The sequence below is a fragment of the Pieris rapae genome, chromosome 23 (assembly GCF_905147795.1).
Source record: "Pieris rapae chromosome 23, ilPieRapa1.1, whole genome shotgun sequence".
In the NCBI taxonomy this organism is placed as follows: domain Eukaryota; kingdom Metazoa; phylum Arthropoda; class Insecta; order Lepidoptera; family Pieridae; genus Pieris; species Pieris rapae.
Window position 1 is genome coordinate 3605184 of NC_059531.1, and position 23367 is coordinate 3628550.

Consider the following 23367-nt stretch of genomic DNA (forward strand, 5'->3'; position numbering starts at 1 on the left):
GGGTTTTTAACCGAGTAAGGGGCAGAATAGGGGTAAAGATAGGTATAGGATATATATTTAGGGGTTTTTAAGGGAAATTTCAAAAACACGCCAAGTACAGTTTCTTTTGCTTTTGTTTATTGCTGATTTTTTAACTAAATTGAAGTAAGATCAGATCGTATGAATAGGAACCGTGTGTCTAACCTTACTAATTGTATATGCGTTAGAGCTGACAACGTGAACGACTTGATTTTAATTCAATAATTTTTTTACAATAACACCAAAATTCAGTAATTGATGATGGGGGTGAAGGGAGGTTGTTGTCTTTCTAAACGGGTGAGGGCATCCTTGGAGATTTCAGGGGAGAAATCAAATTAGTCTAGGGGTATGTCGCCAAGACTATTTGGCAACACTATTATGTTTTATTATTTCGATTTTGGGTTAAAAAAATAACATCTATGATATTCTATGTATTATAGCATATCTAAAGTAAACTATGAAAATTATACTCATAACTTAAAATTCATATCAGTATTGTACTATCTTGATTATTACGTAACGTTATGCTAAGATTTTTTGGAAGTACTGGAATTTTGTGATGTAGTTATGCGTGTATTACGACCACTAACGACTATATTTAGAAAAACTGTTCTGTCGAATAAAAGCTTTCAGTTGCGACACCCTTTTACCACTGGTATTTACCTTTTTTTTGTATAACTAAAAACTATAATCATACTTAATGCAATACGTCACTTAAGATTAAACGCACTTTTATTGTCATACTTCATATATAATACGCCTTACAGCGCTGGTTTGGAGAGCCATGGAAGACAAGGAGTCGATAAAGAAAAGATTAACTCCACTCCAATATCATGTCACACAGGAAGCAGGAACTGAGAGACCTTATACTGGTATTTTATATTAAAATATTTTTTTAAATAATTCCAAGCAAATTTTTATTTAGATGTCCTTTCAGGTCGTTTCAATAAATTTTATGAGGAAGGCCTATATGTGTGTATAGTTTGTAGACAGGAATTATTTACATCAAAATCAAAATATGATTCTGGATGTGGTTGGCCAGCATTCAATGATGTTCTAGCTAAGGAAAAAGTGACATTACATCAGGATACCAGTGCCGGTATGTTTTGTTTCGTATTTTATTCACTTAACTAATATTGTAAGAGAGTAGATCAAGCATTATAACTTAGTTTTATAGCAAATATGTATATAAAAACATTTGATTAAATACTTGTGAAACTTTCTTAAATTCACTGCTTTATTCACTCGTGGGTACTACTACCTGGCAAATTAATGTTAACATAAATAAATAAACAAATAAATAATTAAACATGGTTGATTAAATTCCCTGAGAAATAGTTCCAACTTTTCTTTCAAAAAGAAATAAAAATCATTATTATTAAAATGTTATGTTTAATTTGCTGAGTTGTTTCAATTTTGCCTAGCTTTAGACATATTGTTTTCTAATAAATGCTACTTAATGAAGTATGCTCTGCAATGCAAGCTTTACTGCTAAGGGGCTATAAATTATCAAAGATTAAACTTTATGTCCAAAGGTTTATTGTATATAAAACCAGTTTGCATTGTATTTTATCCTCTATGACAGTTGTTTGATAAAAAATCTATTTAATCACATTAATATGCCACATTCAATCAAGTAGAACAAATATCAATGTCAATGCCTATTGATGGTTCCATAAAACTAACAAGGTCTTTTAGCTATCCAATGCCATTTATAATACTATTTATAATACTACATTTATAATATAACATTTGCTCACAGTTTGAATTATTTCATTCTCACTTCTTCAATGGATGTTCTTCTCACTTCTAAACATACAATAAACATAATTTATTGGAAAAATTATAATCTTCAAAACCTGCAGCCTTTAGCAACATTAATTGTTTTTATACTCAAATTTAGACATTGCAGGTTGTGCAATGCAGCCATAGAAGTGCTCTTGCAAGCATATTTACATAATACTTTTCCATCTCAAAATAAATTTTAGATTGTACAACATGATTTCACCTCAAGTATTGACTTACCTTATTTTGTAGACTTTATGTACTACCATAATGTAACTATATTATGGTTGTAAATACAATAACACAATTAGACAAATATTCTAGATAACATAATGCTTAGGGTGAAAGATTGTTGTTATTTTGAGTTTATCGTCTGTGATAATTCTTTAGCAAGTGTTTTTTATTTACTAATAACAAATACATTAACAACAATATGACAATATTGGACTACTAATTTGTAATTTATATAAAAAGTATTTTTAAGTCTGATAAATCTCTATCAAGTTTAAAGAACAATAAAATTTATTTATTGTATATTATATTTAATAAAATCAGTCAAAATATTATAAATATGGTGTTGGGAAATTTGTGCTAATATGTTTTTATTATTTTTTTCTCTTCCCTTTTCCATTATCCATCTTTATTTATTCCTATCCTTCACAAAAATGTTTATTTTTGTATATTAATATTGCTGTTTATATCTGGCTACAAACATTATTTTGGTGTAAAATCAAACCTTTACTTAACAAATTGGGTTCCTTTTATACTGGTATTTAAAACATATTATATTTATTCATTGTAACATCAATGACAAGCACAATTTTATTTATTATATATTGTTCTGTTCCATTGCCTATCACATGTTTTCAATTGCATTACCACTAACATGGCATCATATTTGCATCTAACATGGAATGTGCATGACATAATTGCATTGCCCACACTCCTTGATCCACCTTGTCCTGTCCTGCCTTCTCCGGATGGCTGCACCTGGACGTCAACTGCTGCTGCTGCGTCGCCAACAACCACACGAAACGAAAACCATTGGAATCATGGAATCATTATATGTGATATTTTGTGCTTTGGTGAATGAACATAGTTGGGGCAAATATATTACTGGTTTTAACACGACCAGGTATGGTGCGAACTGAGGTGCGATGCTCCAAGTGCTCAGCTCACCTTGGACACGTGTTCAATGACGGGCCGGCACCCACCAAGAAACGTTTTTGTATTAATTCGGCATCTATGGACTTCATACCGGCGGAGGAGAGAAACGATTAGAAGTTTCTTATGTAAAGAATTGTCTACACAAATTGTACTTAACTCAATGTTTTCAGTACCTATTTACAATGTATACTATTTATTTATAACGAATAAGAGGGGTGACTTAATAAATATTTTTGCTCCCATACTAATTGTGCAAGGAGTTATTTTTAACTATATATGTATTTAATTTAGGCTACAATTTGTTATTTTGCATAATGTAACATTGGTTACCACATTGAAGTCATAAATATAATTCCTTAAATATTGTTTATGTTAGTATCTTTGTAAGTACAAAGATGTGTAATACCTACCTACTGATTATGGCTTGTGACTAACAATAAATATTTTTGTAAATAATTTGTTTTTTACTGTATAATGCGTAATTGTAATTTTCCCCATGTGCCCTTCCAGTTCCTTCAAGTGTTGATTAATTTCACATCGAATCGATCGACAAATGTCGAGTTATCGATTCGATATTCTAGGATTCTTAGTACAAGTAGATTCACCCGGGAAGTGAGCATGTAACACAAAATGGCGAGTTTCGTTCGGATTGTGATTGGTCAACCTATCTACACGTTGACACGCCAATGATGCTAACTCTAAACAAACACTGTTCCCCCTAATTTTTTTAACACATCCACTAAAAATCCATAGAAAAAAACCTCCATGTTAACATTGCTGTGATACGCGACATGACACGTCAATGATTTTGCGTATTACGGGGTCAAACCTTTATTTACGCTCAGATGGTAGAATAGACTTATGTGTGACAAACAACTATGTATAGACACGAATGGCTGTCATCAACTAGTATAGCCTTCTAGCAGATCAACAGCTATCGAAAAATTGTATTAGAGATATTTTAATTAAGTTTTATTTCTCTATAAAAATCAAAACACATTAGGGTGAATCTGATATTTATTATAGGTTCATAATTTATGCACAAGATGCTCATACATGGCACTGGTATTTAATAAATAAAAAACTGCATGTTTCATACATAATATTACATTATACATTTTTGAATTAGTTTACATATAATTACAGTTAATTCTTATCTTAAATTCATCTTCAAGATCACAATTACACTCCTATAAGACTAATTTATAAAATAAATGGAGTACTTTCTTCAAGCTCTCAAAGATTGGCTCATCTGTACAATAGGCCAATAACCTCAGCGATCCCACCGATGACACATGGAATGCAAGCTGTTACAGACGCAAAATAAAGTCTAGGCCGCGGTGTAAAGAGCGAATAGGCAACGGAAATTCTAAACTTCTTTGGGTATATATCGATAAATGATAAAACATAGCCGAAGGTCGCATAGTCGGAAGTTTTAGGCAGTTAAAAAACCCAGGATTAAAAAAAAAAGTGTATTTTTTCAACTGGCCAGAAATATTTATTTTAGCCATCATTAATTCTTTCTCAGCGAGTTTAATTATATTGACGTATTATTTCCAACGCCCAAATATGTCCAATTGTGGCCCAAGCCAATATTTTTTTAATTTCAGTTATCGTTAATTAAATTTCCTAGTGATTGCGTATTAAAACAAATAATTTAAGCAACTTTAGTGAACAATGAAATTGTTTAATATTAAAAATTATATATGTTACATAGCAAGAGTTTTAGAAAGGCTAAAATGGCTGAAAAACGGTTTGAAAAATGATTGTACCTATAAAAATAGTACATAGTAGTCGGACTACGCGGCCTCTTGTGAATTAAAATTTTAAAATTGCATAAACAGTCTTCAGTTCACCTACGTTTATAGTAATCTCACCCTTAATTATAAGCGAAAAAAAGCTTCTATCGGCACAACCTAAATAAAAGCAGAGAGACAAATCCTAAGAAAAAAATATTTTTATTATTATCTACTATTGTCGTAACGGATGATTTAATTTCAAATAGTTTCAAATATTACCAAATATACACAGAGCTAGAAGGCTTAAAACATTTAATACGTGTAAAAATATTTTAGTTTCATTGGTAAGGAACAAAGAAAAGTTTTTCTAGATATAATGTTCACTTGACAGTTCTTAATATATAAACAACGTAAACAGATAATAAACCAACCATCTCTATGGTTACTGCATGATAAACCAGGAAATTTCCCGCCAAAACAACTCTTGTTTTTTTTTGGAGTTTATAGCCTGGTATATAGACTAATAGGCCAAACAACTCTTGTAATACGGTTGTATGTTGCCAGTCCATGCCAAAAAAATATACAATAATACAGAAGCGTGTCTGCCCTCTAATTTTGGGGGTTAATCAGGGTCGGAGGAGTCGTTAGTTAGTTAATGATTATTTTAGGAAATATTTAAGTTCACTGCATTATATTATCAAGAACAAACTTTAAATAGGCCGCTGATAAATTAACAGCTCAGTATGTTATAATTAATTCAAAAAGAAGAGAAAACCAAATGATAATAGCACAATAGTCTTATTCTTCTAACAAAAAATCTAGCTCTTCTATCGGATTTATTATCATTCACTTATCATTAACTTTTGTGCCACAAAAATTAACCAAATGATGTTTCCTTAATTTTGTTTAATTTATAATAGACTATATAAACTTAATACTATGTAAATGCTTTTATTCATGACTAACAATAATTAATGACAAAATCAAAATCTTATAAGCTTACACGAAGATATACTGATAGGAATTCAATTAATGTAAAAAATATCTACGAATAACAATACTGCGTAACATAATTCAAACAATGCAAACAGATTAAAAACCAAGCCCTTAATCTGTCAACTATACGTCAAATTGGGTTTTGAGATACTATTTTGTACCAATTATGTTATTCTTGCAATGAATAAATTATTATTATTATTATTAGGCATGGTACGGCCTCTGTCGTTTCATATGTCAATACGACATATGACAATAAAGAATAAAAAGTGTATATCAATAAAACGGAATGTAAATAAATACTATCATACGATAGACCATGCCTTTGAACTGCAATTAGTACAGGGCCACAGAGAACAAAATACAAGTTCGTAGTGTTTATTTTCTTTTGATTTGTCGGAAAAATTCTAATACTTCGTAAGGTGTACTTGAACGTACGGAAATAGTCCTACATGCTCAAAGTTAAGTCAAAAATAACCCAAATTTGTCAGCCGTCGACTACCACAGACAGTAACGATTATAGTCATTAAAAGACTTTTCATTAATCTGTGTCATAAATAAAAAACATAAAAAAGGTTATACATGTTGCATCTGTCGTCATATTGACAGCCTATAAAGGGCCATTAGGACTTTCTATTAATAACTGAATTCAAACTGTCATTTCTAACATAGATTTTGATTGTATTGTTATTCGTAAATCATATATTAATCTAAAATATTATCGCGTTAATAAAACCACGTGATAAACCAGTATAAAAAATACATAAATAAGATTATTCAAGGCATTCAAAATCGAACAAAAATAGCGAAGCCAACAAAAGCAAAGTTAAAAATCATAATACTTTTTATATTAATAAAAACATATTTTGACATAGATCGAGAATGTCATTAGCAAATTAAAACTTAAAAAATATTGCGTACACGTTGATGAAAATTTGCCTGTTACACGTAAGCGCAATTATGTACTTTAGCGCTATAGAAATAGGGTCGATTTAGCTCCTAACTCTAGCTCGCTGGCGTGTTTCCTACCCTCCCCTATAATCACAGTGGAACAAACCGTATTTCGAAGTTCTATTCTAATATTTATAAATCTAATATATAAAGTGACAGTCTTCGTTTGTAGATGAACCGTAACAATTCGAATCAGCTAACACTACACTATCTACACTATCGAAAAACACGCCAGCGAGTCACGTCACTAATAAATAACGTCTACGTCTACTGTAGTACTCGGCGATGTTGGAAAGAGAGAGATAGATTCGTTTAGCGCTCGCTCTTTCGCACGGCGACACGAATCTTAACGGGGATTTTTGCTCGGTTCCCATATCGATTACCAATGGTAGTTTCTACTAGATAATACTTATATGAATAACGATAGCTTTTAAAAATAAGAGTAATAAGTTTTAATATTATATATTTAAATCCATGTTTCAGGTATAGGGGCAGTTTAAGTATTACGTAAGTAGATTTAATGGAATATATCCCCCCCTCTGACAGCAAAAGTAAGCAAAAATAACAGTAAATAAATGCATATTTTTTGTAGAATCCTTGAAAATGCATTTTATTTTCAAGCATAGACAATGTGTGGGTAATATGTGTAAAAAAGGGAAAATCTAAGAACCCCTTTATTCTATTTTGTAATACTTAAACGGCTCCATAGCTCTAATTGCCCAGATTGCAATATCATATTTTTTATATAACGGTTCATATAACAAAGACAAAACATGACCGTAAGTGTGTGAAAGAGACAGCGTTAGCCGAACCTATCCCTCTCTGTCACATCGCCGAACACTCCCCTCTACTGGACTGCATCGTTTGTAAAAATATAATTTGTATGACACGCAGCCAAAGTCCTAAGCTATTAAGGGATGCACCTGTTGGGGCATGGGGCCCCCGGCCGTCGCTAATGCCCCTTAGCCGCTTCCTTCGCCGCCATTATTAACGGCGTGAGGGACGCCAGCGGTCGAGCCATTTTTAGGAACGGGTGCTGTGGACAAAGTATTAGTAGAATTTATCAATGTTACTAGTAATTTTATTTTTTTCGATATACTTAGTTTTTTAATGTTATTTCTTTACTACGGTTGTTTGTAAGAGATAGCTCCGTTATAATTTGTCTCTTTTTAAATTTTTAGTTAAAAATTAAAGCGATTGTTAAAACAACTCATGTAGATGCCGCTATAAATTGTTTTAATACAACGAAATTTTACAAAATAAATCATGCTACGTTCACCCTGTCCTCTCTCAATCGGTCTCGATCGCTCTCTCTCACTTTTTCGACACTTCCGTTGCATACTTGCGTGACGTTACATTTGTAAAAGTACCCTCATACGCCTAAAGAAGTTTCACTTCAAAACTCTCCTCAGCTGATCTATTTACCTTAAGTAAATCGAGGGCTGTGGCGCGTCTCTCAACGTCAACTTCTAGGCACTGATCGAGGAAGTCCTGAAAGACCGCACTCAGTTTGTCTTTGTCTTTGATATCTGGCTTCCCATTCGTGGCAATCAGATACAGCGCACGTAAGGGGTTCTCATTGAGGTATGGGGGCTCGCCTTCGATCATTTCGATCGCCATTATACCTAGTGACCACACGTCCACCTGGAAATAAAAAAATACGTCAATTAATACATTTGTTTGCGCTAAATCGGTGTCAAAGGATGACAATTGTTGATTTGACTTTGACACACGAGCCGGTGATGGTATCTAGGTTATTTATTAACTACTAAAAATCTGTTGGTGTATCTTTTTCTGTTTCGGTATTAGGGTTGCCTGGAAGAAATCGCTTGTAAGCGTTAAGGCCGCCCGTTGCCTTAAAACATTTATAAACTGTTTCTTTTATTTTTGTTATGTCTATGTTTTTGAATAAGGTAATAAAGTATTAAAATAAATAAATAAATAAAAATGTGGTTGCTCAATATCCTAATTGCTTAAAATATCATGCAGGACATCTTTCGGGTCCACTAATAGTCAATAAATGAATAAAGAAAAATCTTGCGTTTTTACAATACCAATTCAATTCGATAGAAATTAAATATTAAGTTTACACAATAAAAAATTGTATTCGACTATTTTTAAATTAAAATGAATTTTATTTACCTTTGGACCATACTGTTTCCTCGTAACAACTTCGGGAGCCATCCAATATGGCGTTCCGACCATCGTCGTTCTTTTGTTTTGTTCCGGAGATATTTGGGCGCAGAAACCAAAGTCCGCTAAAAAATTTAACTTTCTTCAAAATATACCTTTTTTTAAATGTGATTTTAACGCATAAAAAATCATTACACAAAACTCGATTTTTATCAAAATCTATAAAACTAGCGTTCAAGCATATTTATATGTGTGTAAAAAAATGTCTATAGGTAAAAAAATGGTTTTGTGATTATAAATAAAGAATTTGTTAATTTTAAAAATGTATATAATACTTTTAAACAGATTATTTTTCTATAAAATAAATTGAAATCAGAGAGAACAAATCTCTTAAATTAATTTATATAAAAACTAACTTTTACTAATTTATTCATTTTATTCGCTGTAAATATAAATGTAGCTTGAAAAAATTAACCAAAATCATTTATAATCATTCATATTTTGTTAAAAAAAAAAGAAATGCTTCTAATTTTACATTTACTGTCAGTTCTCAAATCAAGGTCGTAGAACGTAAAACGGAAAAGAAGAACTGGCAATACACTATTCGCCACTCTTGTTGGTAAGGACGACCATTACACCGTGTTCCATATAACATCACAAGTAATAATATATAATACAAACTTTTTTTAATAGGATATATAAAAAAAAACTATACATACTGAGTTTAACTTGTCCATCCAGACCCAGGAGTATATTATCAGACTTGATATCCCGATGGATAACATGGTTTGTATGCAAGAAGTGCAATGCTTGAAGTACCTCGCGACATACCGCCGCTATTTGCCCCTCGTCCATACACGTTTCAGTTACTACATCAGTCAAAGAACCACCCGCTAGGTACTCCATAACCACCCATAGTTCCTATTTAATTAAAAAAATTTAACTACCCGCACAAAATAAAAAAGTGTGTATTTATGTACATGCGTTAGAAGTTATAATTCTTTTGGCGCGTTAGGAAAAATTGAAAAGAATAAATTATTACACCCATATACTATTACATTATTATAATTATAATGCAGTGGGTAGTTTCAAAAAACTGTAATTTGAAAACATGTCACAATCATACAGTTCCTTTAAAAAATATAGCACAAGTGTGATGCTTAAGATCATTTATAAAATCTTAATATATATAAACCTCCTGTCACGATGTTTGTCCGCGATGGACTCCTAAACTACTTAACCGATTTTAAATTAAATTGGCACACCGTGAGCAGTCTGGTCCAACTTAAGAGATAGGATAGCTTAGATCTATAAGTATATTCGCAATTTTATTTAATTTAATTAAATTATTTGTTTATTTTTTGATACAATTCTATCAGATGGCGCTGTGTTAAAAGTACCAACGATTCACATAAGCTAACTTTCACATCAGTTCTCCGACAATTTCCCTTGAATAGTTCACTACTATGATATAAAACCTTAGCCACAGCAACGCTTGGCCGAGTCTGCCAGTCAATTATGTTTTAGTAAGTAAGTTTTCGTAGAAAAATTATCAAGGAAACACATAGTGGGCAAATGCACCAGAATTCTTTTAACTTACGAGTGCGTAAACAACGTACCTCATTCACAAGATAACTGTCCAAATAGTTGACCACATTATTATGCTTATTCTCCCGCATGACAAGAATTTCGTTGATAATCAATTCTTTTTTGGGTTGCTGGCTGAGGTTCATCTGTTTGATGGCGACCTCCATCCCCGTTGACGTCTCGATTGCCGTGTACACAGTCCCAGATGCTCTGCAAAATTATTGTTAAGCTAACATAATATATATATAACAAAAAAATAAAAAAAACATATGTGCAATTCACACGTGGTAGAGGTGAAACCTTCAAAAACAAAGTTTTTATAATTAATCAAATATAAATTAATCATTTTCCACTATCTAAATGTGTGTGTTCTTTAAAAACAGTATATTTTTATGATAGTTTAATATAAATCTTTAATTTAGCAAAAACTAAAACAACGAAAGTTTGAAATTCGATCAAATGAAAAAGCGGCAGTAAAGAGAGACTGTATAATGCCTGCTATCTCATTTTCTCCCACGTTAAATTTTATGAATTAATGTTTCTGTCTCTCTTTACCGCTGCATACGGTTTGAAATCACGACGATTCTAAAGAAGTTTATCTATCTCATTTTCTCCCACGTTAAATCATATGAATTAATGTTTCTGTCTCTTTTAACTGTCGCTTTTCCGTTGCATCCGGTTTGAAATCACAACGATTCTAAAGAAGTTTCACTTCAAAATATACTAAACATATAGCCAAAGATTGAATAGGTAATATACAAAAAGGTTGAAACTTTATATAATAATATATAAACTAAATAAATAAGCGATATCGAGCGCTACTGGCACGTGCACCTGACGTCATCGCCCCACTACATTTCGCGCACGCGTCGGATGCGTCGAGGTGTAAAATGGAAGTACCCTCTTTAATTATTGTTAAAATAAGTATTTTCTTTTATTAACATAATAATTACACATTTAAAGAAAACACTTTTTTAACGGATTGAAGTTAGCTATTATTGTAAACTTATAATCATTTAAACATACAGCATTCTAAAATACATATTACCCTTAATTGTCACCCCTCTATGATCAACCCCTATTATTTATTAATAGCAGATAGTTAGTTTTATTGAACTAATTTTTTTTTCTTTTAATTAATTTATTTACATGGCAAAACGAAATTTGACGGGTCCGCTAGTATATATATATATATATACTAAAAAAAGCATAAATAATATATATTTTGTTAACTCACCCCTGTCCAATCTTCTCCATTTTGGTATATTTTCTATTAGGATCACCAACACTAACAATTGTTCTTAATTTCTCTAATATCTCTTCATCCGTCATCTTCTTTTTCCTTTGCTGTTGGCCTGTCGATCTTCTGAAATAAATTTCATCAATCACTATTTATTTTCCATCTAATCTGACTGGGATTATTTATTACGTAAGCAGATTCATTACGATTTTATATGACACACAACTATTAAATATTCATGTAAAAAGCAGATATAAAACATAGCTTTTAATAATTATCTAAAGTCAGTCATACTTTTTTGGGAAAAGGGATAATCTTCTGTAATAAAATCCCAGAGGCTCTTTTATCTCTGCCTTATAATAAATTTAAGAAATGTATTAAAGAAAATCTGTGTAAAAAGGCTTAGTGACTTTATATATATATATTTATTTTATAAATATTGTAGAATTGTTTGATTATTTGTTTGCTTTTTCAAAAGAGTACCGAGAGTTTTTTACGCCGGCTTTTACTCTCGGCCTACTTCTCTTCTTTGCCGATGAGTAGGGATGCCAACAGGCTCCAATTTAATGACATGGAACAAGTGATACCTTGATGATCTTTTGTAAAATTTTTTTTTCTTTTTTTTCATTTCAAAGTCCGAAAAATAGAGTTTGAAATTGTATCGTGTGTGTGCGTGATATAATTAACAGCATATTGTACCTGACATACCCTGTGTCAGTGGCTGGGGCACCATTAGGAGGGGCAGGCGGCGCATGGGCAGGGGGCGTATGCGCCGGATTCTTATTGCGATCCAGACTTGGTGCTGGGACCACTTCTGCTCTCGGTATCTGTCGATTTATATTAATTACAATATAAGTTAGTACAGTGTAAATCTTAAGTAGTAATTGTGCGCTTCGATAAGAAGTTGCACTACTACACGCAGAAGTTAACTAGGCACCTCGATGTAATGACGTCATAGTGATGTACTAACTGCAAAAAAACTTCAAGTAATCATTTTTTTTTTAATTTACTTTATGGCATAGTATTGTCTTTTATTAACATAACTTTTACACATTTAATAAAACACTTTTTTACGGATTATAGTTATGTATTATTGTATTTAAACTTATAATTATTTGGCAAGTGAGCAATTTCTGCAAAAACCCTTCATCTTTTAGTCGATACCAACTCCGGGGAAATAAATACAGATAACACAACATCTTCTGCAGCTGTAATACTTTTTGACATTTAACACCTTTGTCTTCAGTCACCGTGACCACGCACGCTGTAAAGCACGCGAAACGTCGGTTTAAATTTAAAATTATGTACAAATAATTATAAGTTTAAATACAATAATACATAACTATAATCCGTAAAAAAGTGTTTTATTACTTTATGGCAATCAAGTAATCTTTAAGGCACCTCGACACTCGCGTTAGGTATCTATTATATATTGATTATTTATAAAAAAAAATTATAGAACAGGAGGCAAACGGGCAGGAGGCTCACCTGATGTTATATATATATAGTTATATCAACGTATATCAATAAAGGGTTTAATGTAGGTTTGGTAACAGTTCTATATCCAGAGGATAAAAACCTAACGTAAACGACAAACGTAACGGTAGTATTTAAAATATTTTTTTTTATATAACAGAAGGCAGACTGGCAGGAGGCTCACCTGATGTTAAGTGCCAGAAGGCTCACAAGCGCGCTACCGGCCTTTAATTGCTACGCTCTATTCTTGAAGGACCCTTAGTCGAATTGGTTCGGAAATACTTCAGTGGGCAGCTGGTTCCACACAGTGGTGGTGGTGGTATTTAATTTACTGATGTGGTGGTGGGAGGTGTGGTGGGAGGGGAAGCTTAGTCCACGCAGGTACCAAGATGATTTGTGCGTGTAGTAGAATAGAATTTAATAATATTTTAGAAGGGCATGTCTTATATGCTATGGCCATCAGTCAAAAGAGTCATTGCACATAAAACCGACGCGTAAATAATACAACAGCTGCTAAATCATATTGATCTATCTGTCTCGCTTACACTTACAGGTCTAATTGAGAGATGTGTGCGTATTTATTTATCGATTATTTTTTATTGGATCAAAATTCTGCGCCTTTATTATGTAACTTTATTATGTAACTTTACGCTTGTATTATGTAAATCCAGTTATTGTTGAAAAATACTCACAGAATGCGTGGTTAGTGCCGGATGAGGAACGTGCGGGGGCGTCGCAGGCGCAGGCGTAGGCCGAGGGGGCGGAGCCTCTTCTTCTTCTATGGGCTTCGTGTACTATAAAATTGAATATAACGGTCAACCTATATTCGGCATTGTACGTAAAAGTGCGTACACAAACGTACGACAAGGACGGAGCAATTTACGAGAAAGAGATAGATAGAACGTCTTGAATTGTGCAATCGCTACTCTAAGTCTAAGATCCGGACTTAGAATAATATCATCTGTTATTTAGATGAAACAATTTTTTATAAGCTGATTTCAATATCATGAACTTATAAAAACAACCTCTACCATCATGCCTGCTGCAATTAATAGTAATTAATTAACATCTAATTTATTTTTTATTTTTACTTTCTCATGTTAGTTATATGTAGTAAGTTAAAACCGTCAATATTAAATATTATATACCTCACTGTAGTAGGCACCCATCTCTATGATTGCTATACTTACCTGCAGCCAGGTGAGAAAAGGTAAAAAATAAATGTAGCTTATTTCCCTCACATGTTAATTAAAAAATCTAAGTCCAATAATTTTCGGCGTCGAATTCTACACATAATAATGTTTGGCTATCTTATAAAAGGCTGATGCAGCCAAAGATAAATAATAAAAATTAGTGGCAGCTATGGAAGCTCATTGCAAAGAGAGAGATAGAATAATACATTTTTGAAAAAAAAAATCTAATATATAAAAATACAACTAAATAATAAGAAAACATTTACTTACAATACTCTTAGTACGATCAGGCCTTGAAGGTGGCGGCGGAGGTGGTTCCGGATGTTCAGTATCTGTTGGTGTCGATGATGAGGGACTGCTTGATGAGACGCGGGACACAGACGATCCTGGAAATTTAAACGGTCGGTTAAAAAGAGCAGGTTACACTTATTTGCAGTTTAGACCTACGATTTGAGACCTGTCACTGGTTTAGTTGTAATGTTAATAAGTTATTCTATATGAATAAAAGAGGATAATGACAAAGTTATTTTAGGCTTTCTCAAGTCACAGTCCTCTTCCTCTTGGATAACTGAACCGTGTAGACGTGTGCTTGAAAGTATTTTAAATTATTTATTTGTGAAACTATAAACTGATATTTCAAAGTGCAATACTAGGGAAGTATAAAGTGCAAGCGGTTACGTGAGTAAAACTGGATATTGCTGTCTCAACTTGCGCACGCGCAGTCAGTTTTCTGTCTCTCACTGGCTAAAACCGGTCGCTAGGCTCCTCCCTCTTACAATTGCGACAAATAGAACAAGTCATTAGCATACGTAGCTTGGGTTCATTGGTTGATAAAAATCCCTTTGTTAATATGTCTCAAGATAAGAATGCATGCACACAGTACAATAAGCCTGTCACTGAAATAAATAGATCTTTTTCGGAATCGGATATGAGTACAATTGGTGGTACCGAATACACAACGCCAACTTCAACGAGGCACATGTTTGTCTCAACTCGCCTAAAAAGAAAAAGAGAGGATATTGATCTATCTTCCGAACTGACAAACTTCAAAGAGGAAATAAAAAATATCATGACGACCATGATTAACGAGCATAGCGCGGAACTAAAAAAAATCAATCCTACTTTAGCAGACATAAAAAATACAAACCACAATATTGAAAACTCAATTGCATTTCTCATGGCGCAAAATGATGAGTACAAGAAAAAAATTGAAAAATTGGAACAACAGTCACAGCAAGATCGGTTAAATATAGCAACCCTGGAGGAAAAAATTGAAGAAATGCATAAGGGCATGAGAAAGGCTAATTTTGAAATTAAAAATGTCCCAAAAAAGATGAATGAAACAAAAGAAGACTTACTCGAAATGGTTAAGTGTCTGACTTCAAACATTGGCTGCCCTCTTCCCAAAACCGAGATTAAAGATATTTACAGGCAACGCTCTAAGAAGGAAGGTATTAAAAACTCGACTATCTTGGTTGAGACTACTTCAACGTTGCTTAAGAACGACATCATAAAAATGTGTAAAGCTTTCAATATTAAACACAAGTCTAAATTGTGCGCTAAACACCTAGGACTCCATATCAATGAAGATACTCCGATTTATATATCTGAAAATCTAACGCCAAAAGCATCTAGACTCCTTTTTCGTGGTAAAGAGTTGGTGAGATCAAAGGCATATAAATATTGCTGGACTTCGTATGGTAAAGTATATTTAAGGAAAGATGATAATACACCTATACTCTTACTCAAGACGGAAGCTCAAATACAGCAAATAATGCAATCCTGCTGACTATTGCAGGCCTTATTAGTTTTTAAAATTAACTGTCAGTTTATCTTTAGCAACTGTTATCCGTTAACTATTATCAACACACTAAAACATAATACACCATTGTACACTCATCTTTATACTCAACACAAAATTTTTCCTCTTTTATTGTCTGTCTCTATTGCTCGGACAAAAATGATCATCGTAATTTATGTTCTCTATCTCTCTTACACGTATCATGCCAAATACAATAATACTCAATACTACCCTCAAATACTGTATGACACAATATTTTATAATAAAATACCAATACCTTTCATTTTTTCGATCGACACTGATTATCGTCATATAAAAAGATATATTTCTGCATATACAAACAAAAATACTCGTTATTACCCTCAACTACGTTATGACATGGAATTTAGTACTGAATTACCAATACCAACTATTCATTCGTTTAACATTGATTGTAGTCATGTAAAAGAAAATATTTTTTCCTTCAAAATTTATTATGAATAGTACACTAACAACAATTAATGACTTAGACAAAACTGAAATGACTATATCCACCACTTGTGAAATAAACAACCTAAAGCAATTTATAGATCCTAAAAAAAGTGATTTAACAATCATTACCCAAAATATAAGAAGTATTTATAGGAACTTCGACAGTCTGGAAGTAACCTTGAGCAGTTTAGAAGTTGAGGTTGACATAATTATATTGACCGAATGCAGATTGAATAATACAAAACCTATTCCTCAACTTAGCCAATATTCATCATACCATACTACGAATCAATTAAATCAGAATGATGGCGTAGTAGCTTATATTAAGAATAATCTGAAACCCAAAGTACGCGAAATAATCTTAAAAAATGCATCATGCATACAAATTGAGGTACTAAATCATTTAATCTTAGGAATTTATCGTTCTCCTTCTATACCGAATTCAGACACATTTCTTGAATCACTTCGTCTGCACTTGGAACATGTGAAAAACAAGAAAAATATAGCCATCATCGGTGATATAAATATAAATCTAATCTATAATGTCGACAACAGTAACCAAAACAACAGACTCAACTACCTTAACATGTTATCTATATACGGCTTAATGCCGGGACATCTCTTTCCAACCAGAAATAATAGTTGCCTAGACCATGTTATAATAAAACAACAAAATAAAAAAATTCAGGCAAAAGTAGCTGTACTAAATACTTCAATTTCAGATCATCTCATGGTATTTTTAAGTTTACAGAAAGTAAAAATGCATAACGCAGTTGAAGCAAAAAAATTCAAAACCTATACAGATTTTGATAAAGCGGTAATAACATTAGCTAATAAAAATTTGAATAATCTCTTACTTTGCACGGATCCTAATGTAGTCGTAGACAAATTGATAGATAAGATTAAAGAATCCTTAGAAGAAAATACAACAATCACAAATGTATCTAAACGACATCAGGTATTAAAGCCGTGGATAACTGCCGGTATCTTACGTTGCATAAGAAATAGGAATAAAATGCAAAAACGGTTAAAAAGTAATCAATATGACGAAATTCTATCAATAACTTATAAAAGATATAGAAACTTTTGTAACAACTTAATCAAAAAATTAAAACGGAAATATGAAAGAACACAATTGGATAATTCAGTTAATGACCCAAAACAGTTGTGGAAAAATATTAAGAGGATTGCATATATGAGTCAAACAAAACATAATAATAACGAACTTATAAACATTAAGCCCACGCCCACAGAGTCTGTAAATGAAGTTAATAACTACTTTACAAATCTTGGCCCATCACTAGCTCAGGAAATTCAACAAAACCCGTCACGGTCCTCCATATCACCACTTGCCCCTAAATCTAGCTCCCACTCGTTTGTTTTATTTAGTACTGACCTTCTAGAGGTAGATCATATAATCAGAAACCTAAAATCTGATAGCACACCAGGGTGGGATAATATTCCCGCACGATTCTTAAAACTCGCTAGAAGTCTCATAGTACCTTGTCTATGTCATTTGGCCAATCTATGTTTTCAAAAAGGGATTTTCCCGACAAAACTTAAGCAAGCTATTATTGTACCAGTATTTAAATCCGGCGATAAGGACAAAGTCAATAATTACAGGCCGATTTCAATTCTTCCAGCCATCTCCAAGGTACTAGAAAAACTTCTGAATATTAGATTAATAAACTACCTTAATAAATTTAATATTCTATCAAGCTCACAATATGGATTCAGGCAAGGAAAATCCACGGAAGATGCCATATCTCAATTTACGTCTCTGATAGTGACAAACCTAGATAAGGGAAAGAAATGCCTTGGTGCATTTCTAGATTTACGAAAGGCCTTCGATACTGTCTGTATCTCTTCACTTTTACATAATATGGAGCAAATAGGAATAAGAGATATACCCCTAAATCTATTTTGTGACTACCTCTCAAGGCGAACACAGAGAGTGAAAATAGGCGATTACATAAGTGATGAAATGGAAATAACCTATGGGGTTCCGCAAGGAAGCATATTAGGCCCAACGTTATTTCTAATATATATTAATGCGTTAAGTAATCTAAAACTTGATAACGGGCAAATATTTTCCTATGCAGATGACACAGCTGTACTTTTCACAGGAATTAACTGGGCAGAAGTGAAAAAATCTACGGAAATTGGACTGACAACTATTGCTAATTGGCTTGATTTCCACCTTTTGTCTCTCAATAAAGAGAAAACTAACTATATATGTTTCAGAATTTCTAATCGAACGCAACCACCTAAAGATTTTAAAATTAAATTACATAACTGCGATATGCAAAGTGTCGGTAACTGCCCCTGTCCTCCAATTACAAAAGTTAGCTCTACCAAATACTTAGGCATTCACATAGACGAACGGCTATCATGGTATCCTCATATAGAGTCCATGACTGGTAGATTACGGAAATTTACATACATCTTTAAAATTTTGCGATACATCACATCGTATGTAATACTTGCAAGAATTTACACAGCACTCGTTCAGACCGTATTAACATATTGCATAAACATATGGGGTGCGGCCAATAAAACAAAATTTTTGGAATTGGAACGGGGACATAGGGCTCTTTTAAAAGTGATGCTGTTCCGGCCATACAGATTCCCATCGGAAGAGCTCTATCATCTTAGCAAATTACTTTCCGTTAGGAAGCTGTTTGTCCTGAATCTAATTTTAAAAACCCACAGAGCGCTCCCGTTTGAGAATAGGCTGGTCTTAAAAAGAAATAGGGATGTTGTAGTCGGTCAGACCGTAAGGACCGACTTCGCTAGACGCAATATGCAAGCAGCCTATTTATATAATAAATTAAATAGGCTGCTTAACATCTACCCTCTCACCGCCTACAACCTAAAAACCCGAATAAAAGACTGGCTTATTATCACGCCTCATGCAGTATTAGAACTGCTTTTGAGACCCATGATTTAAATAGCTACACATTACTCATTCACTCACCTACTCACTCACTCATTCACTCACCTACTCACTCACTCATTCACTCTCTCACACACTTACTCATGCACACAATCAGGTTTGATGATAACGGTTTAACAAGTAAAAAATAAAAAGGAATTGAACTGGTTAAATTATTTTATGTAATTAACTTTGTTATGGAAGAGCTGGGAACCCTAACACAGGTATATTTACTTAAAAGGGTTCCCAAATCTTACACTGAAAAGAAAAATGTACCAACTTATATGAATAAAGACTATTATTATTATATCCACACACATTCTGACATTGTCTATTGTTAAAATATAAGTTGTCTGTATATCGTGTATATTCTATGGTAATTTTCGCGCCTTTCTATGACTGTTAGTAACATCTCTCTCTGCTCTGTTAGATAATAAAAGACAGTACTCGATAACTTTTATTACCCAAAAGCAAATGCACTATTTGCTATCTATCTATGAAGATAGAAAATGGTAGTATTGCAAAGCCCATATATAAGTGAAATTCACAGATAATATTATATAGGCGTAAGTTGAAAGTTAAATTGAACCATTTGATTTTTTCCAAGACGGACCCTCACAATCTTACCTCTATTCTCCAGGCTGTCTAAAGACTAAGCAATTGGCCTCATGGCCCACAAACTAAACTAAGCAAAAAACAAAAGAATGTAAGTTGTATGCGTGACAAAAATAACAAACAAAAGCATGCATTTCACGGAACTCGCAAATTCTAGGAATGTTGAATGTACAAATTCAATAATTATATAAAATGAATTGTTAAAAATACCTGAATGTGTTGTGTGCATCTGTGCCGATGTCATGTATTTGGACACTGGTGGTTGAGTGGCCGATGCATCATACCACTTAAGTACATCGAGTACTGCTTGAGGATTACTCTTTTGTTCTTGTTTGCTGATATTTGATGCCATTAACAACCTCGCCCACGCTTCTGGCATGCCCTAAAAATTTTCCACATTAGGTATATCTTGAACAATTACATGACGACAATCTAAGTCTACCATTATCATGCTTAATTCATGACCAAGAAGGAGATCAAAGTGATATTTAACATAAAATATAAAATGTATGACAATGCTAGCATGCATTTCTTATCTATACATTTGCAACTTTTTAACATATAACTATCTGTGATTCTGAGAGTCATCCATTAAATTACTGCTACTGGTACATTCATAGATTATATTTGTAGAGTTAGGAAACTTCTTTAGTTTCCGATTGGATTGATAATGAAATACTGAAATGTTATTTTAATCATGTACATATACATACTCTACCCCTGCACTGTTTTGATATAATGTCTCTATATCACAATGTGAATAAAAAATTAGTACTTTAGTTTTAAAGACAACAATTAGATCTAATTTTATGGATAAGGGGATTAATGAACAACTCTGCGATGGATATATGACACACAGTAAAAAGAAAGTGCTGCAGCATAGTAAAAAAACTGGAGAACAGCAAATAAGTTTTATTAAATTGTATAAAATGGAATGAATATGCTACAATTACTTACTGTCATAGGCAGCTTGAAACAAAGGCGGCAATACAAGGAACTCAATTACATGTTTATATTATTCAATGTCTCATTCAATGAACTCTATAAAAGTCTTTCAGTATGGCTACTATTGAATATTAAAATATTGTATCTATTTAAATATCGTATCAATATCATCATTCATATTTAATTCTATACTTTAAATTTTTGGGTGCTTGCTATTGCTAAACATGCAATAATTTAATGCTTTGTAAAAAAATACTATAGATGATTTTGGTAATTTTGTTTATATACTTCATAAGTAACTAAGGGCATTCAAAAGATTTTAAATGCAAAATACTGTTTATAACCGCTATATATTGTAGATTTATCTTAAAAAAAGTGCAGTTGTTGAATAAACATTCAGTGGAAGTCTTACTAATAACAGCATTTAATATTAGTGTTAGGATATAAACCAGCCTAGATCGATATCTACAATCACTTTGTCGGTGTTACAAATCTAAGATTAGAGGAATTAAACAGCCTAGTCACCAATTGCCACAAATATAAAATAATCCAAAGCTAGAATGCAATCGAAGCTAATAAGCCCATGGGTACATTTTTAAATAAAAGCATTAATATATAAGTGATAATTTCAAGCAGTAAATCCATTTCACAGTGCTTAACAGTGCAAATAATAGGGTAAATCTCGTTCTTAAACTTTATATATTTGTTATGAAAAGTGCAACCTAACAAACTTTCATTAATAATTATTACTGTTATGATTTTCCTATATTTATTGTAAAACAACTATTTTAATAAGACCTAGATAACATTATATTTTCACCAGTGCATGAGCATTGGCTACCTAGTAGACAATATTGACGAGCCTTTTTAAGACTATAATAATATATATAGTGCAGTACTAAACATTTTGAAGGTGAAAACTTACAGTGAATTCTCCTGTTACTGCATCAAAACCAACATGAACTGTATGTTCAAAATTTGTTGGATAACTAATATTTGGCTTATTATCATTGTGGGCAGTACTTTTTGATCCTTTTATTTTAGCTTTGAGTGTTTTCTTCTTTCTATCACTACCATCATCTGGTTCTGAAATAAATTTAGGAAATAATTTAATTGAATAAAGGTCACATGTTAGCACTAAAATTGTACCACTATCAAATGACAGGACAGTGAATGTCCTGAATTCTATAAACATATAACATTTCATATTATATTAATTAATATACTGTACCTTTGGGCAGTGGTCTCATATCAACCGAAGATACAGAATCCACTCGGTCCGTTGCTCGATTGCTGGTAAGGCGCACTGGAGGCGCAGGTGGTTTATCCTCGTCACTCGACATTATGAAATACTATACCTGAATAACAATGAATTTGTCACCGAAACTGTTGTACAGTTCGATATAACTAAGTTGATTATGATTGTCCCCCAAACACCTCACTTAAATTTTATGGTAGCTTGTAATGCCACAATTGTATATAACAATATTATTACTCATGGACGCGCCCCGAGCATTGCAACCATGGTTCTTGGTATAATTCTGGTTAAAAACTGGGCTACATTTACTTACTTGATAGCGAAATAATATGAAGTGATAAGGCGATAGTAAATATTCACATTTCAATATATTACTATTTGGAAATAAACGTGTACAAGTTAATAAATATACATAATTATTTTAATGATCAGTGGTCAGAAAAAAAACTAAAAAGACATTTGCATGATGCATCGAGCAGGTGACTATTGACTATTATTTACTACAGATTGTAATATCTTCGCTTATTACCACAGGTATAGTTTTTTTTTAATTAATTAAGAAAACTCTAAAAAAATAATAATTTAGGTGTATTACTTAGAATTGAAGATATATATGTCAGAGATTATGTTATAAAAGAACACGATGTAATTTTTTTTATTAGATTGGTAACACCACGCAATATCATAGATTTTTTTATGGCTTTTATTTGTGCCAACTGGGCACAAGGTACTTCGCCAATCGCCAGTGTCGTGTAGATGGAGAAGGCACGAAGGCGATTGATTTGTGATAATAATTATGAACCTAAAAAAATTAGTTGGAATTCGATTGATATAGTTTATAGTTTAAAGACAACACAAATATGAGTAAAAACAGGATTAAATACTATTTGCTATTTATGAATAATTTATATATATATATATATATTACACTTTAATTTACTGTATAGTATAGAATATATACTGATGGCTCAAAAACAGGACGTGGCTCCAGCGCTGGCATATTCTCCTTGGAACTCAACATTAACACACACTTACCTCTAGGCACGCACAGCTTTTT

At 32.6% G+C, this 23367-nt stretch overlaps 2 protein-coding genes across 5 annotated transcripts; one reads left to right on the forward strand and one right to left on the reverse strand.

Annotated features, from left to right (window-relative positions):
- The first annotated feature begins 384 nt into the window (after nucleotides 1–384).
- LOC110996429 (methionine-R-sulfoxide reductase B1) lies at nucleotides 385–3426 on the forward strand. Of its 2 annotated transcripts, none has more exons than XM_022264080.2 (4): nucleotides 385–673; nucleotides 786–890; nucleotides 956–1117; nucleotides 2903–3426. In XM_022264080.2, exons 1-4 carry the CDS (start codon nucleotides 586–588, stop codon nucleotides 3082–3084), a joined length of 537 nt encoding a protein of 178 aa, XP_022119772.1. In that variant the 5' UTR covers nucleotides 385–585; the 3' UTR covers nucleotides 3085–3426. The 2 variants fall into 2 exon arrangements, with proteins under 2 accessions (XP_022119772.1, XP_022119773.1); XM_022264081.2 differs by having other exon boundaries at nucleotides 391–673; nucleotides 2939–3426.
- Nucleotides 3427–4057: 631 nt separating this feature from the next.
- On the reverse strand, nucleotides 4058–22768 carry LOC110996433 (serine/threonine-protein kinase Pak). Of its 3 annotated transcripts, none has more exons than XM_022264087.2 (13): nucleotides 22624–22768; nucleotides 22284–22410; nucleotides 21978–22138; nucleotides 20318–20489; nucleotides 14556–14671; nucleotides 13785–13886; nucleotides 12325–12443; nucleotides 11614–11742; nucleotides 10409–10586; nucleotides 9509–9710; nucleotides 8799–8914; nucleotides 8082–8300; nucleotides 4058–7692 (listed from the first exon to the last, which is right to left on the reverse strand). In XM_022264087.2, the coding sequence occupies exons 2-13, from the start codon at nucleotides 22393–22395 to the stop codon at nucleotides 7609–7611; spliced, it is 1710 nt and encodes a 569-aa protein (XP_022119779.1). In that variant the 5' UTR covers nucleotides 22396–22410; nucleotides 22624–22768; the 3' UTR covers nucleotides 4058–7608. The 3 variants fall into 3 exon arrangements, with proteins under 3 accessions (XP_022119779.1, XP_022119778.1, XP_022119777.1); XM_022264086.2 differs by having other exon boundaries at nucleotides 11614–11739; nucleotides 12316–12443; XM_022264085.2 differs by having other exon boundaries at nucleotides 12316–12443.
- Between the last annotated feature and the right edge of the window lie 599 nt (nucleotides 22769–23367).